Here is a 24315-nt window from a genome sequence, read left to right as displayed (position 1 = left end):
CATTCACCCCCCACATCCGATCACTGGCTCGCTCTTCTTACCTGCATCTCAAAAACATTTCTAGAATTCGCCCTTTTCTTACTTTCGACTCTGCAAAAACTCTTACTGTTTCACTTATTCATTCTCGTCTGGACTATTGTAACTCTCTACTAATCGGCCTCCCTCTTACCAAACTCTCCCCGCTCCAATCTGTCCTGAATGCTGCTGCCAGGATCATATTCCTCACCAACCGTTACACCGATGCCTCTACCTTGTGCCAGTCATTACACTGGTTACCCATCCACTCAAGAATCCAGTACAAAACTACTACCCTCATCCACAAAGCACTCCATGGCTCAGCACCACCCTACATCTCCTCTCTGGTCTCAGTCTACCACCCTACCCGTGCCCTCCGCTCCGCTGATGACCTCAGGTTAGCATCCTCAATAATCAGAACCTCCCACTCCCGTCTCCAAGACTTTACACGTGCTGCGCCGATTCTTTGGAATGCACTACCTAGGATAATACGATTAATCCCCAATCCCCACAGTTTTAAGCGTGCCCTAAAAACTCATTTGTTCAGACTGGCCTACCGCCTCAATGCATTAACCTAACGATCCCTGTGTGGCCTATATTAAAAAAAAAAAAAAAATTAATTAACTGGTTCATGCAGCTTTACATGAACACCCAAGCCTTACACTATGGCTGGTCCGAATAACTATAGCAATTGTTACCATCCACCTCTCGTGTCTCCCCTTTTCCTCATAGTTTGTAAGCTTACGAGCAGGGCCCTCACTCCTCTTGGTATCTGTTTTGAACTGTATTTCTGTTATGCTGTAATGTCTATTGTATGTACAAGTCCCCTCTATAATTTGTAAAGCACTGCGGAATATGTTGGCGCTATATAAATAAAAATTATTATTATTATTATTATTATTATTATTCATTCTGTCATGTGCTGCTGTCACATCCTTCGGCCCCATCCTGTCATGTGGTGCTCCCACCCTTCTCCACCATTCTGTAATGTGCTGCACACATCCTGCGCCCCCATTCTCTCATGTGCTGCTCTCACATCTTGCACCCCCATCCTGTCATGTGCTGCACCCATCCTGCGTCCCCATTCTGTAATGTGCTGCGCCCATCCTGTGCCCCCATCCTGTCATATCCTGCCCCCCCAACTAGTCAAATGCAGCTCCCATTCTGTGCCCCCATTCTGTTATGTGCTGCTCCCATCCTGCGCCCTCATTCTATCATGTGGTGCTCCCATCCTGTAACCCCATTCTGTAATTTACTGTACCCATCCTGCACCCCCATCCTTGCTCTCACATCCTGAACCTCCATCCTGTCATGTACTACAACACCCATCCTGTGCCCCATCCTGTCATGTGCTGCTCTTATCCCGTGCCCCCATCCTGTCATGTGCTGATCCCATCCTGCACCCTCATCCTGTAATGTGCTGTTCCCATCCTGCTTCCCCATTCTGTCATGTGCTACACCCATTCAGCCCCCCCATTCTGTCTTGTGCTGCTCCTATCCTGCGCCCCCGTTCTGTAATGTGCTGCACCCATCCTGCTCCCCCATCCTGTCATGTGCTGCACCCATCCTGCTCCCCATCCTGTAATGTGGTGCTCCTATCCTGCGCCCCTATTCTCTCATGTGCTGCACCCATCCTGTCCCCCATTTCGTCATGTGCTGCTCCCATCCTGTGCCCCCAATCTGTCATGTGCTTCTCCCATCCTGCGCCCCCATTCTGTAATTTGCTGTACCTATCCTGCGCCCCATTCTGTCATGTGATGCTCCCATCCTGAACCCCCATCCTGTTATGTGGTGCTCCCATCCTGTGCTCCCATTCAGTCATGTGTTTCTCCCATCCTGCGCCCCCATTCTGTCATGTGCTGCTCTCACATCCTGTGCCCCCATCCTGTCATGTGGTGCTCCCATCCTTCGCCCCATTCTGTAATGTGCTGCACCCATCCTGTGTCCCCATTCTGTAATGTGCTACACCCATCCTGAGCCCCCATCCTGTTATGTGCTGTTCCCATCCTGTACCCCCATGTGCTGCTCCCATTCAGCACCCCATTCTGTCATGTGCTGCTCTCACAACTTGCGCCCCCATCCTGTCATGTGCTGCACCCATACTGCATCCAAATTTTGTAATGTGCGGCACCCATCCTGCGCCTCCATCCTGTCATGTGCTGCTCTCACATCCTGCGCCCCCATCCTGTCATGTGCTGCTCCCATCCTGCGCCCCCATTCTGTCATGTGCTGCATTCATCCTGTGCCCCATCTTTTCATGTGGTGCTCCCATGCTGTGACCCCATTCTGTAATGTGCTGCACCCATCCTGCATGTCTATCCTGTCATGTATTGCTCTCACATTCTGCACCTCCATCTTGTCATGTACTACACCCATCCTGTGCCCCCATCCTGTCATGTGATTCCCCATCCTGTGCCCCTATCCTGTTATGTGGTGCTCCGATCCCGTGCCCCAATCCTGTCATGTGCTCCCATTCTGTCATGTGCTGCTCCCATCCTGCGCCCCAATCCTGTCATGAGCTCCCATCCTGTGCTCCAATTCTGTCATGTACTGCACCCATCCTTCGCCCCATTTTGTCATGTGCTCCATATGCTGTTCCATAAAGGTTGATGGGCCCATAAGATGCTCCATCGCATAATATGCCCTGTATGCTGCTCCTTAAAAGTTAATAATGGCCCCATAAGATCCTCCATAGCACAATAGGCCCCGTATGATGCTGCTGCGATAAAAAAAAATAAAAATGACATACTCACCTTTCGTCGCCGAGTGCCAGGGCCAGAGCAGGCGGGGACGCTGGCGGTGTCAGTGCTGGAGTCGCTGCTGGCTCAGGCCCCTGTCACTTGCGATATTCACCTGTCCCCGTTCCACCACCGGGCACCACTGTGTCTTCCGTGTCTCTGCTGTGACGTTCAGGCAGGGGGCACGCACTAACCACGTCATCGCGCCCTCTGACCTGTACGTCACAGCCAGAGGATGCGGAAGACGGAGCTTGGCAGTTGAACAGGGACATGTGAATATCGCATACTCACGCTCCCCGTCATACTCACCCCCTCCTGGCACGTCCCTGCTTCTCCGTCGGAGATCGCGGTGTGCGTTCAGTGCTTAAGCATACCGTGATCTCCTGGGCTGCATCACTCTGTGGGGTCCAGACTGTGCAGGCGCTTGCACTGTCTATAAAGGCTTTGGACAGAGTGACACTCCCAGCATTATATTATAGATGATTATTGCACAAAAAGTCCCATACCAGAAAACATTGAAAAACAATGTCATGAACCATGACCACAGTCTCAAGTTTGTTTGACCAAAGTCCTTTAATTATATTTTGTTTATATATTTTCATTAATTACCCATTTTACTGTCTTTTTTGTTACATTATTAAAAAAACTGTTCAGTACGGTTTATATGGTAAGTTTTATAGCATCGAACAAAATTGCATTTCATGTCAATTTTCTATCACCTGTCGTGACACCTACTGTATATGAATCAAGACTGTGAATTTCAATGTATTGTTTGAACTCTTTAAGTGAAAAGCTTTATGTCACAGTGTCTATTTGTGATACTTTAAGGATGTCAGAAGTCTTCCCCCCCCAATCATGAATACTGTGTTAGAAGATGGTTCAAAAAAAGCTAAAGAAACCAGCCATCTTCTATTACCTATTTGTTTGTCTAGAGTCTTTTGTCAACCGTAGATGAAAAGCAAGACATTTAATTTACACAAACGTTTCCTCTGTCTTATCTCCAGGTACATATATGAGATAGCACGAAGAAATACTAAGCTTCCAGAAGTGTTTGTTGACAAGCTGCATGAGTCCATGGCAGATATGGTGGAGAAATGCTGCAGTTCAGAAAATGCTAATTCTTGCTTGGAAAAGAAGGTATTTTTATAGTTTTTCATTACTAAAGCAATGCTGCTGTTGTGGAAATGTTTTATAACTTACCGTATATACTCGAGTATAAGCCGACCCAAGCATAAGCCGACCCCCCTAATTTTGCCACAAAAAACTGGGAAAACTTATAGACTCGAGTATAAGCCTAGGGTGGAAAATGCAGCAGCTACCGGTGAATTTCAAAAATAAAAATAGATGCTCCATACTGTTCATTAGGGCCCTTTAGCTGTGCCATATAGTGCTCTGCACCGTTCATTATTGCCCCATAGATGTACCATAGAAAGGTGTGCCATATAGTGCTCTGCACCATTCATTATTGCCACATAGCTGTGCCATATAGTACTCTGCACAGTTCATTATTGCCCCATAGCTGTGCCATATAGTGCTCTGCACCGTTCATTATTGCCCCATAGTTGTGCCATATAGTGCTCTGCACCGTTCATTATTGCCCCATAGCTGTGCCATGTAGTGCTCTGCACCGTTCATTCTTGCCCCATAGCTGTGCCATATAGTGCTCTGCACCGTTCATTATTGCCCCATAGCTGTGCCATGTAGTGCTCTGCACCGTTCATTCTTGCCCCATAGCTGTGCCATATAGTGCTCTGCACCATTTATTCTTGCCCCATAACTGTGCCATATAGTGCTCTGCACTGTTCATTATTGCCCCATAGCTGTGCCATATAGTGCTCTGCACCGTTCATTCTTGCCCCATAGCTGTGCCATATAGTGCTCTGCACCGTTCACTCTTGCCCCATAGCTGTGCCATATAGTGCTCTGCACCGTTCATTCTTGCCCCATAGCTGTGCCATATAGTGCTCTGCACCGTTCATTATTGCCTCATAGCTGTGCCATATAGTGCTCTGCGCCGTTCATTCTTGCCCCATAGCTGTGCCATATAGTGCTCTGCACCATTCATTCTTGCCCCATAGCTGTGCCATATAGTGCTCTGCACCGTTCATTATTGCCCCATAGCTGTGCCATATAGTGCTCTGCACTGTTTATTATTGCCCCATAGCTGTGCCATATAGTGCTCTGCACCGTTCATTCTTGCCCCATAGCTGTGCCATATAGTGCTCTGCACCGCTCATTCTTGCCCCATAGCTGTGTCATATAGGGCTCTGCACGGTTCATTCTTGCCCCATAGCTGTGCCATATAGTGCTCTGCACCGTTCATTATTGCCCCATAGCTGTGCCATATAGTGCTCCGCACCGTTCATTTTTGCCCCATAGATGCTCCATAGAAAGCTGTGCCATGTCGTGCTCTGCACCGTTCATTCTTGCCCCATAACTGTGCCATATAGTGCTCTGCACCGTTCATTCTTGCCCCATAGCTGTGTCATATAGGGCTCTGCACCGTTCATTCTTGCCCCATAGCTGTGCCATATAGTGCTCTGCACCGTTCATTATTGCCCCATAGCTGTGCCATATAGTGCTCCGCACCGTTCATTTTTGCCCCATAGATGCTCCATAGAAAGCTGTGCCATGTCATGCTCTGCACCGTTCATTCTTGCCCCATAACTGTGCCATATAGTGCTCTGCACCGTTCATTCTTGCCCCATAGCTGTGCCATATAGTGCTCTGCACCGTTCATTCTTGCCCCATAGCTGTGTCATATAGTGCTCTGCACTGTACATTATTGCCCCATAGCTGTGCCATATAGTGCTCTGCACCGTTCATTCTGGCCCCATAGCTGTGCCATATAGTGCTCTGCACCGTTCACTCTTGCCCCATAGCTGTGCCATACAGTGCTCTGCACCGTTCATTCTTGCCCCATAGCTGTGCCATATAGTGCTCTGCACCGTTCATTATTGCCTCATAGCTGTGCCATATAGTGCTCTGCGCCGTTCATTCTTGCCCCATAGCTGTGCCATATAGTGCTCTGCACCATTCATTCTTGCCCCATAGCTGTGCCATATAGTGCTCTGCACCGTTCATTATTGCCCCATAGCTGTGCCATATAGTGCTCTGCACTGTTCATTATTGCCCCATAGCTGTGCCATATAGTGCGCTGCACCGTTCATTCTTGCCCCATAGCTGTGCCATATAGTGCTCTGCACCGTTCATTCTTGCCCCATAGCTGTGTCATATAGGGCTCTGCACGGTTCATTCTTGCCCCATAGCTGTGCCATATAGTGCTCTGCACCGTTCATTATTGCCCCATAGCTGTGCCATATAGTGCTCCGCACCGTTCATTTTTGCCCCATAGATGCTCCATAGAAAGCTGTGCCATGTCGTGCTCTGCACCGTTCATTCTTGCCCCATAACTGTGCCATATAGTGCTCTGCACCGTTCATTCTTGCCCCATAGCTGTGCCATATAGTGCTCTGCACCGTTCATTCTTGCCCCATAGCTGTGTCATATAGTGCTCTGCACCGTTCATTCTTGCCCCATATCTGTGCCATATAGTGCCCTGCACCGTTCATTATTGCCCCATAGCTGTGCCATATAGTGCTCTCCACCGTTCATTTTTGCCCCATAGATGCTCCATAGAAAGCTGTGCCATATAGTGCTCTGCACCGTTCATTCTTGCCCCAAAGCTGTGCCATATAGTGCTCTGCACCGTTCATTCTTGCCCCATAGCTGTGCCATATAGTGCTCTGCACCGTTCATTTTTGCCCCATAGATGCTCCATAGAAAGCTGTGCCATATAGTGCTCTGCACCGTTCATTCTTGCCCCAAAGCTGTGCCATATAGTGCTCTGCACCGTTCATTCCTGCCCCATAGATGTACCATAGAAAGCTGTGCCATTGCTGCTGCTGCAATAATAAAAAAAATGCCATACTCACCTCTCTTGCTTGCAGCTCCCGGCGTCTCGTCCCGGTATCTCTCTGCACTGACTGTTCAGGCAGAGGGCGCCACGCACACTATATGCGTCATCGCGTCCTCTGACCTGAACAGTCAGTGCAAAAGGACAGGAAGACGGAGCGGCGCCCGGCGTGTGGAACGCAGACAGGTGAATATAAAATACTCACCTAGTCCCGGCGCTCCTGACGCTGCCCCTGCCCATCACACTGTCTTCGGGTGCCGCAGCTCTTCCTGTCAGCGGTCACTGGCACCGCTCAGAGGAATGAATATGTGGCTCCACCCCTATGGGAGTGGAGTCCATATTCATTTCTCTAATGAGCAGTCCCACATGACCGCTGAACAGGGGAAGAGCTGCGGCACCCGAAGACAGTGTGACGGGCAGGGGCAGCGTCAGGAGCGCCGGGACTAGGTGAGTATGCCTCAGCGCCCTCTCCCCCTCACCTGCCGACCCTGCCGCCCACCGTGACTCAAGTATAAGCCGAGAGGTGCACTTTCAGCCCAAAAATTTGGGCTGAAAATATCGGCTTATACTCGAGAATATATGGTAGATATTTTGGTTATAGTTCACAAGAAGAGAACAGTTTAGTTTTTAACTTTTAGATTTCTTCTATCACCCAACTTCTGAAAACGTTGGTCTTATACTTCTGAGTCAATATGTTTCCTGTATGGGATATGGATCTCAGCTTCAGGATTAAGTGCATTTTATGTTCTTGCTGGTAGGATTTGTTCCTGCTTTGATTTTTATAAAGATAGGAAAAATTGAAGAGACCAAAACTGCTGTGACCAAACTTGTAAGTTGGCTGTTAGATTGGTAGCATGGTTATGCCACAGAAAACATATTTTAATAATATGCATAAAATGCTATAAGATTTCAGAAATAAAACTAATATCTAGTTATTCACAAATTCTTTAGAGCAAAGCATCACTCCCACATTTTGCTTTTATTTTACCACCAGAATCACAGGGATAATGCATGTTCTCGGCACAAAGTAATATACTTCTTAGCCACCGTCTTCTGCTCTTCCCAATGCTGCTTCAGTCCTACGCTGTTAGGGCCGGCGGAATGCACCAAGTAAATATAATGACAGTAAAGGTGCGTTCGCAGCCCGGGGTCTTCCGTGCAAGAGTGGAACCTGCTGCTAGTTAATGGCGGCACTATATGGCGGTACTGCGCCAGAATAGACACTGGTTCTGTCACCCAGTCTGTATAGGAGCGAACTCTGTTGCTTCACAGAGTCACAGGGAATAAAGGTAACACTGTGCCCTGTTAGCAGTTACAGGGTGCAGCAAATGGATACTAGTGGGATCCCTGCAATTCACCCCTACTATGCTGGTGATTGATCCCGCTCTGACCCTCGGTGGCTTTTGAGCCCGCACCTGAGGACGCCCTGAGTCAGATGCTGAGATCAAGTGGGAGTTCCCACCCTACACTGGATTCAAAACTGGCTTAGTGACCGGACCCAAAGAGTGGTCATATGTCTATGCTTTGTGTATATGCTTTTTTTTCATTTTTCTTGCCAGATGTAAGACTGTGAATTTCTCCCTTTTAAAAATCATTGTTAGCTGCTGCCCACAATTATAGTTTGTTTAAATCTTTTTTAATCCTCTCTCCCTTCTCTAGTATTAGGTATCCCTCCTAGATTTGTGTCATCAGCAAATTAATCACTTTACTCTCAATTCCTTCATCTAAATAATTGATAAAAATGTTGAATAACACAGGGCCAAGGACAGAGCCCTGTGGTACCTTGATTCACTTGAGACATTCTTCCAACTGGATGTGCAGCCATTTATGACCACTCTTTGGGTTCGGTCACTAAGCCAGTTTTTAATCCAGTTATGAATCCACCTAACAGTTGCCTTGTTCATTCCATACTTGGTCATTTTTCAATAAGGATGGTATGAGATAGTTTGTCAAATACTTTGCTGAAGTCAAGATTTACTATATCTACTGCATTTCCCTGATCCACCCAGTCAGTGATTCTGTCATAGAAGGAAATTAAGTTAGTCTGACATTACTTATTAGTGAAAAATATATGATTGTTCTGGTTAATCACTTAATTCTTATCCAAGTACTTGCATACATGTTGTTTTATATTTTATATTTGTTTAAAGATCTTTACTGACATAGAAGCCAGGCTCACAAGGCTACAATTCCCTGGGTCCACCTTCTCACCCCTTGCTCTTTTCCAGTCTCCTGGGGCTTCTCCTGTTCTCCAAGAATTTTCAAAGATTATGAGGAGTGGCTGAGCAATTTCCTCTGCTAAAATGTAATTCATCTGGACCAGGAGACTTGCATTAATTTATATTAGCTATGTTAGCTATGTTAACTGGTGGTCCTCCACCATTTTAATTTTCAGAGTGCTAGGCTATTGGTTAGAAGAACCCATGACTACTGTTTTTTGGCACAAATTTAGAGGAGGCTGGGTTTTTATAAAGCTGGGAAATTTGTATCACCTGGCTTTTCCTAACAATGATAGTCAACAATTCATAACCCTAACAGGCTAATTAAGGTCTGAAATCTTGGTCAATGTTATCTGAGCACACAAATTGCCCAAAATATTGCATCAGCACATTTTCCTTTTTGTAATTTTTAAAATGTAATATATGGCTATATATATTTTTTTGCCTAAGATACAAAGGACATGTGTTATCTTTAACTTTAGACCGTTTAGAGATCACTCATCTTCAAATTGCTTAACTGTTCATAATAACAGTAATTTTTGACAAGAGGTGCCCAAACTTTTATATGTCAATGTAAACTCAACAATTATACAACAAATAATCCCTTCACAGGGGATCAAAATATGTTGTTCAAAATACAATATGTACATTTTTATTTTGTTGTGAGTCTTAAAACAAAAAATTAAAATATACAATATAAAATAAACTTTTCAAAAGAATAAACCAGAGAATATGAACAGTTTTAGAAAAGGGGGTTACCCACATCCAATTATTTTTAGATTAAAGTAAATTGATGAGTATGCAAAACAATCTTTCATCATAGTAATCATGGTGAAAATGTAGTTTTGGTCATGTTGGAGGCCCATGTATGATATCCATATACTTAGAATAAGCTCTAATATGTAAGTTTTAATATCATCAATTATTTCATATTACATTATCATATTGACTCTTTAACCATTTGTATTGACAAATAGACTTCCATTTTGAAGCTATTCCATTTGGTTTATCTACTATATAAAGCTGAATGTGTGTGTGTGTGTGTATGTGTGCATGTCCGGGATTGGCATCTGCACCGTTGCAGCTACAGCCACAAAATTTTGCACAGTCACACGTCTGGACCCCGAGAGCGTCATAGGCTATGTTGTGAGGTGAAATTTTAACCCCGCGCGTTCCAATTCACCAAACAATTTTGCCCCTATCTACATAATGGGGAAAAAAGTGAAAGGAAAAGTGTTGGAAGCGTCGCAGCTACAGCAACAAAATTTTGCACAGTCACACGTCTGGACCCTGAGAGCGTCATAGGCTACGTTGTGAGGTGAAATTTTAACCCCGCGCTTTCCAATTCACCAAACAATTTTGCCCCTATCTACATAATGGGGAAAAAAGTGAAAGGAAAAGTGTTGGAGGCGTCGCAGCTACAGAAACAAAATTTTGCACAGTCACACGTCTGGACCCTGAGAGCGTCATAGGCTATGTTGTGAGGTGAAATTTTAACTCCGCGCTTTCCAATTCACCAAACTATTTTTCCCCTATCTACATAATGGGGAAAAGTGAAAGGAAAAGTGTTGGAGGCAAATTGACAGCTGCCAGATGTGAACAAGGGGGACTTAAAGAATGAGAGCGATGGCACAAAAGAGTATAAACTGTACAGTTGCTAAGTTGGGGCCCCGACATGGGATACTCACCACAAATGGGGATATGAACACACACACAAAATGCGCCACACACTACCACGTGCTTGAACACATATACCACCCTCAGCACACATTTCACCACACATACACCAACCTCGCCACATAAAAGTCGAAACACAAAAGTCGCCACTCAAAACTCGCCACGCGCAAAACTCGCCACATGCAAAAACTAGGCTCACGCAAAACTCGCCACAAGTGCAAAACTCACCTCATGGAAAACTCGCCACACGCAAAACTTGCACACGCGGAAAAATTGCCACATGCACAAAATTTGCAACACTTGCAAAAGTTGCTTCACACAAAACTTGCACATACTCAAAAGGCACCAGACATAAAACTCACCACGCGCAAAACTCGCCATGCGCAAAACTTGCCGCACACAACTTGCTACACTAACCTGTCACATGCAACTCAACACACAAAAAGTTGCTACACGCATGTTGCCACAAAAAACTCATCTCACAAAAGTCGCTACATGCATGTCGCCACACACAACTCAACACACACAACTTGACAGACGAAACTCGCCCTAAAACACACACAAGTCTGGTATTAGCCTTCAAAAATAAAAATCTGATTAATAAGCAGACAAACTACAAGAGCAACAAATGTACCATATAGGAAATACAGCAGCTGTCAGTCACATGACCTGTCTATTATGTGTATGTGTGAGCTAATATATACTGCCAGGGGGAGGGCTTCCTGTTGGCTGGGGATTTATCAGGCTGCCAATTTATCTTACAAATACTGAGGTAAAAATACTGAGCAAATAACGTGTTAACGAGGTCTAATACAGGAGATCACACAGGTATATACTATATACAGGGGAGATGACACACAGATATATACTATATACAGGAGAGATGACACACAGGTATATACTATATAGAGGAGGAGATGACATACAGGTACATACTATATACAGGAGGAGATGACATACAGGTATATACTATATACAGGAGGAGATGACACACAGGTACATACTATATACAGGAGCAGATTACCTACAGGTATATACTATATACAGGAGGAGATGACATACAGGTATATGCTTTATATAGAAGATGACATACAGGTATATACTATATACAGGAGGAGATGACACACAGATATATACTATATACAGGGGAGATGACACACATGTATATACTATATACAGGAGGAGATGACATACAGGTATATACTATATATAGAAGGAGATGACATACAGGTATATACTATATATAGGAGGAGAGGACATACAGCTATATACTATATACAGGGGAGATGACACACAGCAGGTATATACTATATACAGGGGAGATGACATACAGGTATATACTATATACAGGAGATGACATACAGGTGTATACTATATATAAAGGAGATGACAAACATGTATATACTGAGGTGAAAATGAGAGGTGTGAGGTGAAAATGAAAAGGTGTGAGTGCAAAATGAGAGGAGTGAGGGAAAATAGTGTAGTGATCGGAAAATGACAGATGTGAGGTCGAAATGACAAGTGTTAGGCGGGAATGAGGAGTGAGGGAGAAAATGAGAGGTGTGAGGGAGAAAATGAGAGATGTGAGGGGGAAAATTAAAGATGTGATTGGGAAAATGAGAGGAGTGATGGGAAAATAAGAGAAGTGACGTGCTATAACTAACCACAGATATTTACTATGCCCAGGCAACACCGGGCTCTTCAGCTAGTCTCCAAATAATATGACAGTGGGACAACACTGGGTGGACCTTTCTGTGACTCTTGAAATTTAGGCTTTAACATGAATTCAAAAGGTTTTTACATGTTGACAGAGCCACCATATGTGTTTCACCTAATACATCACAACCTCTAAAACATTTAACTGAGACATTAAGGTGTATTTTATTAGTTGTACGGAGACATAACATGCCCTATGTAGGACTTTAAGTGATGTTTCTGGCAGTGAGGCTTACATTTTAACATGCAGTCCAGCGGTGAGAAAAAAAAGGCGCTGGTTTAGTGCTTTAATTGTAGACTAACCCTATATATGAAGGTAAATAACATTTCTGGAAATGACTGGATCACTTTTAACAATTAAAAAATATTACATGTATTAAGCACCTTTAGCATGGATGATAATCTGGAAACAGTTGCAATTGAAAACTAGATCCTTGGGCTCATTGACTCATAAAAAGACACAAATTATATAAGTAACACATGGTAGGTAGGGAAAGTGTTGGGCTCAGTTACAGATTTTACAATTTAAGTTTCAATTTAAATGTTTGTTAGCACTTAAGTTCAAACATAAATCTGAGAAAAACACAAAGGCAATGAAGCACATCTTGACTTTGTAAAAGTTCAGTAGTCTTATCAAGCTTTTGTCGCTCTAAGAGCCCCAAGTTAGGGATTCCTCTCTGACAAATGTTATTTTTTCAAAACTGTCTTTAAACTGCGAAAAATCTCACTAACATAAGATTTTGTCAGATAAATGGCTATATATGCAGCCCTTAAGGAATTCTTGACAAATGAAACATCTGTCCTCTATTTCAGAAAGCACAGCTGAGTGAAGAAATGAAAAAGTACATAAGTGAGGGCAATGAACTGTGCGGAGACTACAACAAATATCCGTTCTCTGAATTCAAGGAAAAGTAAGTTCCGCAAATAGCCAATGTAAATATAACAGGCAGAAAATTGTCAGAAAATCTATTTTTGTGCAAAATTAGGATACCCCTTAGATTTGCCTATATGCATTTACCTAGTAATAGTAATAAATAATTGAATTATAAGATAATATTTTTGTATTTTTTCCGTACTCGGTTTTTTTTTCCAATGGCAATTATCTTTGGGTAAATTTAGTTCACTAATATAACACTCTGACAACTGATATTCAGGTGCTTCTCACAAAATTAAAATATCATCAAAAAAGTTAATTTTTTCAGTTCTTCAATACAAAAAGTGAAACTCATATATTTTATAGAGTCATCACAAAGTGATCTATTTTAAGTGTTTATTTCTGTTAATGTTGATGATTATGGCTTATAGCCAATGAAAACCGAAAAGTCATTATCTCAGCAAATTAGAATACTTTATAACACCAGCTTGAAAAATCATTTTAAAATCTGAAATGTTGTCCTACTGAAATATACAGTTATATGAAAAAGTTTGGGCACCCCTAATAATCTTAACCCTGCTGTTCTGTTCGGTCTGGGGAGACCTATTTTGAACTTTGGTATTTTTTGGGGTGTTCAAGATGCGGTTCTGAAACTTGTGGTTGATTGACTTAAATAAGGATGGGTCGGTCGGCCACGGGTTTCAGAGCCGCATCTTGAATATTTTAAAGAATATTGAAGTTCAAAGTCGGTCATTTTTGACCAACAGAACAGCAGGGTTAAGCTTAATGTTTTAATTTTTTTTTTTTTGAAACAGCTATTTCAGTTTCATATATCTACACATTACTGTGTCCATATATCTAATGTTGGACACAGTAATGTTTCTGCCTTGAACTGAGGTTTATTGTACTAACAGAAAATGTGCAATCTGCATTCAAACAAAATTTGACAGGTGCATAATTATGGGCACCCTTATCAATTTCTTGTTTTAAATACTCCTACCTACTTTTTACTGACTTACTAAAGTACTTTTTTTGGTTTTCTAACCTCATTGAGCTTTGAACTTCATAGCCAGGTGTATGCAATCATGAGAAAAGCTACTTAAAGTGGCCACTTGCAAGTTGTTCTCCTGTTTGAATCTCCTCTGAAGAGTGGCATCATGGGCTCCTCAAAACAACGGTCTAATGATCTGAAAACAAAGATTATTCAACATAGTTGTTCAGGGGAAGGATACAAAAAGCTGTCTCAGAGATTTAACCTGTCAATTTCCACTGTGAGGAACATAGTAAGGAAATGGAAGAACACAGGTACAGTTCTTGTTAAGGCCAGAAGTGGCAGGCCAAGAAAAATATCAGAAAGGCAGAGAAGAAGAATGGTGAGATCAGTCAAGGACAATCCTCAGACCACCTCCAGAGAGCTGCAGCATCAACTTGCTGCAGATGGTGTCACTGTGCTTCGGTCAACTATACAACGCACTTTGCACAAGGAGAAGCTGTAAGGGAGAGTGATGCGATAGAAGCCATTCCTGCAAGCACACCACAAACAGAGTTGGCTGAGGTATGCAAAAGCACATTTGGAGAAGCCTTTTTTGGAAGAAGGTCCTGTGGACTGATGAAACCAAGATTGAGTTGTTTGGTCATACAAAAAGGCGTTATGCATGGCGGCCAAAAAACACAGCATTCCAAGAAAAACACTTGCTACCCACAGTAAAATATGGTGGAGGTTCCATCATGCTTTGGGGCTGTGTGGCCAATGCCAGCATCAGGAATCTTGTTAAAGTTGAGGGACGCATGGATTCCTCTCAGTATCAGCAGATTCTTGACACTAATATTCATGAATCAGTGACAAAGTTGAAGTTACGCAGGGGATGGATCTTTCAGCAAGACAATGATCCAAAACACCGCTCCAAATCTACTCAGGCATTCATGCAGAGGATCAATTACCCTGTTCTGGAATGGCCATCCCAGTCCCCAGACCTGAATATCATTGAACATCTTTGGGATCATTTGAAGAGAGCTGTTCATGCTCGGCGACCATCAAACTTAACTGAACTGGAATTGTTTTGTAAAGAGGAATGGTCAAAAATACCTTCATCCAGGATCCAGGAACTCATTAAAAGCTACAGGAAGCGACTAGAGGCTGTTATTTTTGCAAAAGGAGGATCTACTAAATATTAATGTCACTTTTCTGGTGGGGTGCCCATACTTATGCACCTGTCAAATTTTGTTTGAATGCAGATCACACATTTTCTGGTAGTACAATAAACCTCATTTCAAGGCAGAAACATTACTGTGTCCAACAGTTATTAGATATATGAAACTGAAATAGCTGTTGCAAAAAAAATTTTTTATAAAACATTAAGCTTAAGATTAATAGGGGTGCCCAAACTTTTTCATATAACTGTATGTTCAGTAAATGCGCTCAATACTTGTTCGTGCTCCTTTTGCATCAATAACTGCACCAATGCGGTGTGGCATGGAGGCGATCAGCCTGTAGAATGCTGAGGTGTTATGGAAGCCCAGGTTGCTTTGATTGCAGCCTTCAGCTCATCTGCATTGTTGGGACTGGAGTTTCTCATCTTCCTCTTGACAATACCCCATAGATTCTCTATGGTCAATACCCCATAGATTCTCTATGGTGTTAAGGTCAGGCGAATTTGCTGGTCAATCAAGCACAGTGATACTGTTATTTTTAAACCAGGTATTGATACGTTTGGCAGCGTAGACAGGTGCCAATTACTGCTGGAAAATGAAATTTCCATCTACAAAAAGCTTGTCAGCAGAGGGAAGCATGAAGTGCTCTAAAATGCACTGACTTTGGTCTTGATAAAACACAGCGGACCTACATCAGCAGATGACATGGCTCCCCAAAACATCACTTATTGTGGAAACTTCACACGACCTCAAGCAGCTTGGATTGTGTGCCTCTCCACTCTTTCTCCAGACTCTGGGACCTTGATTTTCAAATGAAATGCAAAATTTACTTTAATCTGAAAGCAACACCTTGGACCACTCAGACCAAATCTTTTTCTCCTTGGCACAGGAAAGACGCTTCTGACATTGTCTATTGGTCATGAGTGGCTTGACACTAGGAATGCAACACTTGTAGCCCATGTCCTGGATACATCTGTGTGTGGTGGCTCTTGAAGCATTGACTCCAGCACAGTCCACTCCTTGTGAATCTCTACCAAATGTTAGAATGGCCCTTTCTTAACAATCCTTTCAATGCTGCGGTTATCCCGGTTGCTTGTGCATCTTTTTCTACCACACTTTTCCCTTTCACTCAATCTTCCATTAATATGCTTGGATACAGCACTCTATGAACAACCAGCTTCTTTAGCAATGATCTTTCTTGGTTTACCCTCCTTCTGGAGTGTGTCAATGACTGCCTTCTGGACATCTATCAAGTTATCAGTCTCCCCCATGATTGTGAAACCTACTGATAGTGACTTAGGGACCTTTTTAAATGCTCAGGAAGCGTTTGCAGGTGGCTTTTGTTAATTATTATAATTTACTGAGACAATGATTTTAGGGTTTTCATTGGCTATAAGCCATAATCATCAACATTAAGAGAAATAAACACTTGAAGTAGCTCATTCCGTTTGCAATGACTATATGAGCATTCTGTACTTCTGTATGTCCTCAATCTGCTCTGCAAAGCCAAAAACTGTTTTTTATGATACTCACAAAATTTGTGGTCAAGTCCAATGGGTGTCTCTGGTCTTGATCTTTCACCTCCTCTCTTTTTGCAATCGCCAACATCCTTCCCTGCTTCGTGTGGATGATGTCTACAGTGTCTACAGGGCATAGCAAAGCACTCTAGTGTGCTGGCTTTCCTACAGGTCATAGGTGTTCTTTGGCCTTTACCTACACATGCACACAACAGTACTTGTCTATGCCTACTGCAAGGCAGAGAGAAGTATGCCTGCGCAGGAGAATAATGGGGGACACTGAATGCATGAATGAATGAATCCCTTTATAGTCTTGAGATTTCATTGTACTCTTCACAGATTCTAGACACTCTGTGCCAGATTCAACAAAGTAGCACCAGAACATAACAGGGCCTCCTCCATGTTTCACAGTAGGGACAGTGTTCTTTACTTGTTTTGCTTCATTTTTCTGTCTGTGAACAAAGAGCTGATGTGCCTTTCCAAAAAGTTCCATTTTTGTCTCACCTGTTCATAGGACATTCTCCCAGAAGCTTTGTGGCTTGTCAACATGTAGTTTGGCAAATTCCAGTCTGGCTTTTTTATGATTTTTTTTCAACAATGGTGTTCTCCTTGGTCATCTCCCATGAAGTTCACTTTGGTTCATACAATGACGGATGATGCGATCTGACACTGATGATTCTTGAGCTTAACGTTCACATTTAATCTGTTTAGAAGTTTTTCTGGGCTCTTTTGTTACCATTTGTATTATCCATCTCTTTGATTTGTCATCAATTTTCCTCCTGCAGCCACATCCAGGTTGGTTGGCTACTGTCCCATGGATCTTAAATTTCTGAATAATATGTGCAACTGGTCTTATAACTTTTACCTATAACATATACTGTCTATAATTTTCTTTCTATTCTCCTGAGACACCTCTTTCCTTTGCTTCCTCTGGTCCATGTTGAGTGTGATACACACCATATCACCAAACAGCATAGTGAATATCTGTAGCCGATCTGAGCATAGGGAGAGGTGTTGCTGCAGTTAGTCAGAAGCAGGGATAGAGTTAGGGAGGAAATATAAACCCCCAAACCGCTTGTGCTGGAGCGATTTTCACTGTCCCACACCACCTTTTTGTGCAGGGACAGTGGAGGTTGTAATTTAGTGCAGCAGCTGCATAGCTGTGTGCACGGTGCTGTGCAAACCAACTGCTTTTTTTAAAGCAAAATTCCTGTTGCTCCTTTCTGCACAGTTACCTATCTTGTTTATTTGTCCACATTTTTGTGTTAAGCAGTCCTTTTTATTGCTGCCATACTTGTCCTGAGCTCATTGTAGGGAGCTTGTTATTTTTATTTTTTTAAATAATAATTCCAGCCACTTTCTGGCACGTTCATAGTGTTGTGTTATACCACTGGGCCAGAGTTGTGGTTCTGTGTCTCCCCCCCCCCCCAAAAAAAAAGGGAGATTAAAATTCGCACACAGTGTATATTCTGCTGTACTGCTAGTGTGTCGTATATATCAGGCAGCCACTTTCTGCAACGTTCATAGTTTACTGTTATACCACTGGGCCAGAGTTGTGCTTCTGTGTCTCCCCCCCAAAAAAAGGGAGATTAAAATTTGCACATAGTGTATATTCTGCTGTACTGCTAGTGTGTCGCATATATCAGGCAGCCACTTTCTGGCACGTTCATAGTTTACTGTTATACCACTGGGCCAGAGTTGTGCTTCTGTGTCTCCCCCCCAAAAAAAGGGAGATTAAAATTCGCACACAGTGTATATTCTGCTGTACTGCTAGTGTGTCATATATATCAGGCAGTCACTTTCTGGCACGTTCATAGTTTACTGTTATACCACTGGGCCAGAGTTGTGGTTCTGTGTCTCCCCCCCAAAAAAAGGGAGATTAAAATTCGCAGTGTATATTCTGCTGTACTGCTAGTGTGTCGAATATATCAGGCAGCCACTTTCTGGCACGTTCATAGTTTACTGTTATACCACTGGGCCAGAGTTGTGCTTCTGTGTCTCCCCCCAAAAAAAGGGAGATTAAAATTCACACACAGTGTATATTCTGCTGTACTGCTAGTGTGTCGTATATATCAGGCAGCCACTTTCTGGCACGTTCATAGTTTACTGATATACCACTGGGCCAGAGTTGTGGTTCTGTGTCTCCCCCCAAAAATGAGGAAGTCTGGTGGAAGAGGCCGTGGGCGGGGGTTGTCAGCTGGTACTGATGGGGGTGCTGCATCTGGTGGTAGTGGCAAAAGCACAGTAGCACCTAAGGCTGGAGGTGTTGAGCCTGCGTCATCGTCTGGCTACACAAGGCCTCGAAGGCTCCCATACCTGGGAGTAGGAAAACACCTTTTAAAGCCGGAGCAGCAGGAAAAAGTTTTGGCTTTCCTTGCTGACTCAGCCTCTAGCTCTTTGGCCTCCTCTTCCCAAAGTTCAAAATGTCACAGCAGCCAGTCGTCAGTGGATGCTCCCGGTCAGGAACAAGACGTTTTCTTGTGTCCTTCTCCCAAACCAAAAGTGAAGGATGCGTCAGGCGACACAACAGGTTACTCCATGGAGCTCTTTACGCATACCGTGCCTGGGTTAGAAAGGGAAATTGTACCCTGCCCATTACAAGAAGAATCGGACATGGAGTGCACTGATGCACAGCCACAGCTAGATTATGATGCTGTTCCATCGAGTCAGATCACTACATTGCCCTCGCTGTTTGCTGAGCCAGAATCTGACCCTGATGAGACTATGGTGCCCTGTCCCGAACGCTATAGCACCTTACATGGTGACACTGTTGTCGAACTCCCTCCTGTGGTCGTGAATGGTACTTCGGCGAGTTCTGTCTATGGGCTCCCTCTGGTGGCTGTCAGTGAAGCTGCTGCTTCTGAGGTTCCTTACACAGGTGACGTGGTTTATCCTTTGGTTGGCTGCTCTATTTAACTCCACTCAGATCGTTACTCCATGCCAGCTGTCAATGTTCCTGCATTGGTTCAGTTCGCTCTTGGATCTTTCTGGTGACCTGTCTTCTCCAGCAGAAGCTAAGTTCCTGATAGTTATTATTTGTTCATTGTTTCCTTGTCCAGCTGGTTATCATGATTTTGTCTTGCTAGCTGGAAGCTCTGGGATGCAGAGTGGCACCTCCGCACCGTGAGTCGGTGTGGAGGTCTTTTTGCACACTCTGCGTGGTCTTTTGTAGTTGTGTGCTGACCGCAAAGATACCTTTCCTATCCTCTGTCTGTTTAGTAAGTTTGGCCTCCCTTTGCTGAAACCTGTTTCATTTCTGCATTTGTGACTTTCATCTTTACTCACAGTCAATATATGTGGGGGGCTGCCTTTTCCTTTGGGGAATTTCTCTGAGGCAAGGTAGGCTTTATTTTCTATCTCTAGGGCTAGCTAGCTCTGAGGCTGTGAAGAGGCATCTAGGGAGAGTCAGGAACACTCCACGGCTATTTCTAGTGCGTGTGATAGGATTAGGGCTTGCGGTCAGCAGAGCTCCCACATCCCAGAACTCGTCCTGTGTGAGTTTAACTATCAGGTCGTGCCGGGTGCTCCTAACCACCAGGTCATAACAGGAAGGTGCACATGACATTGAGGAGGAGGAGGTGATAGATGACCCAGTTGTTGACCCAGATTGGCAGCCATTGGGGGAAGAGGGTGGCGCTGCCACTAGCTCAGAAGCGGAGGAGGGTTTTCCGCAGCAGCACCAATCTACAATCTACATCGCAACACCTGTCATCTGGCAGGCGCGTATAAGGCAAAAAACGTTTGACAAAACCAGTTTTAGGACAGCATGGCCATCCTGTGAAAGTTGCACAGCGTGCAATGTCTGAAAAGGAATTCCATAGTAGGAAGAGTGCAGTGTGGCATTTTTTTGACCAAGATCCCAATGATCAGTCAAAAGTGATCTGTAAAAAATGCTCAAAGACCTTTAGCAGAGGGAAGATTCTTAACAATTTAAATACAACGTGCATGCGTAGACATTTAAACAGCATGCACTTGCAAGCCTGGACTAACTACCTAACATCCCGTACCGTTGGTGCACCAGGTCTGAATGAAGTTAGTCAGCACTGCAACATTGCTTCCCTCACTGTAAGCCCACTGGTTAGGACACCAGCAGCAAATGTGGAGGGATCGTCGCTAGGCCAAAGCAGTCAGGGAGTCAGAAGGTTATTGGTAGGAAACACTGTATGTAGGCCAACATCACCAACTCACTCTCAATCTGCCATGTGCACAACCACCACCACTGCTAGTTCCACCATAGGCAGCTCCCCAGTCCAGCTCACCCTAGAAGAGACTCTTGTTAGGAAACAAAAGTACTCATCCTGTCATCCGCATACAAAGGGTTTGAACGCCCACATTGCCAGACTTATCTAGTCAGAGATAATGCCCTACCGGTTGGTTGAAAGCGAAGCAGTACCACGCTATGACCTACCCAGTCGCCACTTCTTTGCGAGAAAAGCCATCCCAGCCCTCCACCAGCATGTCAAAGACCGCATTGTCCATGCACTGAGGCAGTCTGTCAGTGTGAAGGTGCACCTCACAACAGATGCATGGACCAGTAGGCATGGCCAGGGACGTTACGTGTCCATCACGGCACACTGGGTTAATGTCGTGGATGCAGGGTCCACAGGGGACAGCAATAGTGGGACAGTTCTGCCTAGCCCACGATCTAGGAAACAGTTGGCTGTAGACGTTCGCCACCCCACCTCCTCCTCCTCCTCCTCCAGAAGCGAAAGCTCATCCAAAGAGCGCTGTCGCACGACCACTCTATCCGCAGCTGCCATTGTTGCACACGAGGTGTCCCATTACGGAACAGCTAGTGGGAAGCGTCAGCAGGCCGTGTTTGAAATGAAGTGTTTGGGCGACAACAGACACACCGCGGAAGTTCTGGCCGAGTTCTTGCAGCAAGAAACTCAGTCATGGCTGGGCAGTGTACATCTTGAGGCAGGCAAGGTAGTCAGTGATAATGGAAGGAATTTTATGGCTGCCATAGCCCTTTCACAACTCAAACACATACCTTGCCTGGCTCACACTTTGAACCTGGTGGTGCAGTGCTTTCTTAAAAATTATCCAGAGTTACCAGCCCTGCTCCTGAAGGTGCGAAGACTTTGCTCGCACATCCACCGGTCGCCCGTACACTCCAGCCGTATGCTGAACCATCAGCGATCGCTCAATCTTCCACAGCACCGCCTAATTATCGACGTTGCATCAAGGTGGAACTCCACATTGCACATGGTTCAGAGGCTGTGTGAACAGAGGCGTGCTGTCATGTATTTGTGGGAGGATACGCATACACGAGCAGGCAGTTGGATGGCAGACATGGAGTTGTCTGGTGTGCAGTGGTCCAAGCTACAAGACCTCTGTCAAGTCCTTCAGTGTTTCGAGGAATGCACACGGCTGGCAAGTGCAGACGACGCCATCATAAGCATGAGCATCCCACTTATGCGTCTGCTGATGCAAAGTTTGACGGACATCAAGGAGCTAGCGTCTGCAGCCGAGGAGGAGGGAATCCTTGATGACAGTCAGCCATTGTCTGGTCAGGGAACTGTCCAGGATGAGGTGGCGGTCGAAGAGGATGAGGAGGAGGATGATGGGGATGACTATGTATGGGAGGAGGATGCTTCTCAGGGGCCACTTGAAACTGGTGGCGTTGCAAGGTCAGGTACAGGTTTCTTGCGGGACACTTGTGATGTGGATTTCCAAGAAAGTGCTCCTCAACCCAGCAGGACCAGTGAATTGACACCAGGAACATTGGCCCACATGGCTGAGTATGCCTTGCGTATTCTAAAAAGGGACACCCGCATTGTCAAAATGATGACCGATGAAGATTACTGGTTGGCCTGCCTCCTGGATCCACGCTATAAAGAGAAAATGCAAAACATCATGCCACATGAGAACCTTGAGCAAATATTGGCTACCAAACAAGCAACTCTTGTAGACCGTTTGGTTCAGGCATTCCCAGCACACAGAGGTTGTGATGGTCCTCACACTTGCCGTAGGGGGCAACATGGCAGAGGTGCTAGAGGTGCAGAAATCCGAAGTGGCGTTGGACAGAGGGGTTTTCTGACAAGGTTGTGGAGTGATTTTTCAATGACCGCTGACACAACAGGGACTGCTGCATCTATTCAAAATGACAGGAGACAGCATTTGTCCAGTATGGTTACAAACTATTTTTCATCCCTTATCGATGTTCTCCCTCACAGGTCATTCCCCTTTGATTACTGGGCATCTAAACTAGACACCTGGCCCTAATTGGCAGAATATGCATTACAGGAGCTCGCTTGCCCTGCTGCCAGTGTGCTTTCAGAAAGAGTCTTCAGTGCTGCTGGTTCAATACTGACCGAAAAGAGGACACGTCTGGCTACCCAAAATGTAGATGATCTAACCTTCATTAAAATGAGCCAATCATGGATTGCCAATTCTTTTGCCCCACCTTCCCCTGCTGACACGTAGCTTGGGTGATAAATGACTCGCTTTTGCCCTCCTCTTACTGACTTTGCCAATTCCTCCATTTGCAGCTGCTGAATGTCCACCATAGGCCATTTTTATACCTCCCTAAATGGGCTGACTCCCCCCACAGGACCGTGGTCACCACTTGGCGCAAGCACCTGTGCAAGTGCCATTTGCCTGGACAGGTGGGTGCGCCCACTCTACCGCTACTAAACAAAGCTGAGTTTCAATCTACAGGCTTTCAGCCTCTATCAACAATATGAAACTGCATTTGCCCTGGTTCTTGGTTTGGGCCTAGTGATGTCTGCTGCTGCCTCTTGGTTTCCTCAAAGAAACAAAGCTGAGTTTGAATCTACAGGCTTTCGGCCTCTATCAACAATATGAAACTGCATTTGGCCTGGTTCTTGGTTTGGGCCTAGTGACATCTGCTGCTGCCTCTTGGTTTCCTCAAAGAAACAAAGATGAGTTTCAATCTACAGGCTTTCGGCCTGTATTTAGAATTTGAAACTGTATTTGCCCTACTAGTTTGGTTGGGCCCTACTCACAGTGTCTGCTGCTGCTTGTTGTTGTCTTCCACTGAACAAAGCAATGCTGCCTGTTTACTCCTTTTACCAATTTTTTTCTGCTTTTAGCCTCCTTTTTTATTTTGGGCCTATATCTGTGTTTCCTCCTCATCCTGCCTATTACCCAGCCACTGCTTGATGGGTCTGCTGGTACATTGACCCAGACCACTACATTCCCCTTGCACTCTACACAGCCAGAATCTGACTCTGCTGAAAGTCAGGTCCCCCTTCCCGCATACTATACCACCTTACACGGGGACAAAGAGGAAGGTGCATATGAAAGTGCAGGTTCCTTCATCAGGTGGGGGGGCATACTCGTTGGCGACGTCACTGTCACAGGGCCCGTCATAGTGCGCAAAAGTGTCACTGCCGGTGGGAGGCGCCCCCGCCGTCAAACACAACGCCGTACTTTGAGGAGCCCTGTGTCAGTTCCAATGCGAACGATTGGGCCCCCCTGCTTGCTCTGGATCACAGCACTTGCAAAGTTGAAATACTTACCTCTC

The 24315-nt window shown here is 44.7% G+C and overlaps 1 protein-coding gene across 1 annotated transcript in view; it reads left to right on the top strand.

Annotated features, from left to right (window-relative positions):
• GC (GC vitamin D binding protein) overlaps positions 1-24315 on the top strand; it is a 381762-nt gene that overhangs the window by 247879 nt on the left and 109568 nt on the right. Inside the window, exons 9-10 of the mRNA XM_069745727.1 lie at positions 3758-3890; positions 13095-13192. Of these exons, the coding sequence (XP_069601828.1) occupies positions 3758-3890; positions 13095-13192 (231 nt within the window). The remainder of the gene's footprint in view (positions 1-3757; positions 3891-13094; positions 13193-24315) is intronic.

This window comes from Ranitomeya imitator, chromosome 1 (assembly GCF_032444005.1).
Source record: "Ranitomeya imitator isolate aRanImi1 chromosome 1, aRanImi1.pri, whole genome shotgun sequence".
Taxonomy (NCBI): domain Eukaryota; kingdom Metazoa; phylum Chordata; class Amphibia; order Anura; family Dendrobatidae; genus Ranitomeya; species Ranitomeya imitator.
The sequence above is the reverse complement of the archived record's forward strand: the minus strand, read 5'-3'. Positions and strand labels throughout refer to the sequence as shown.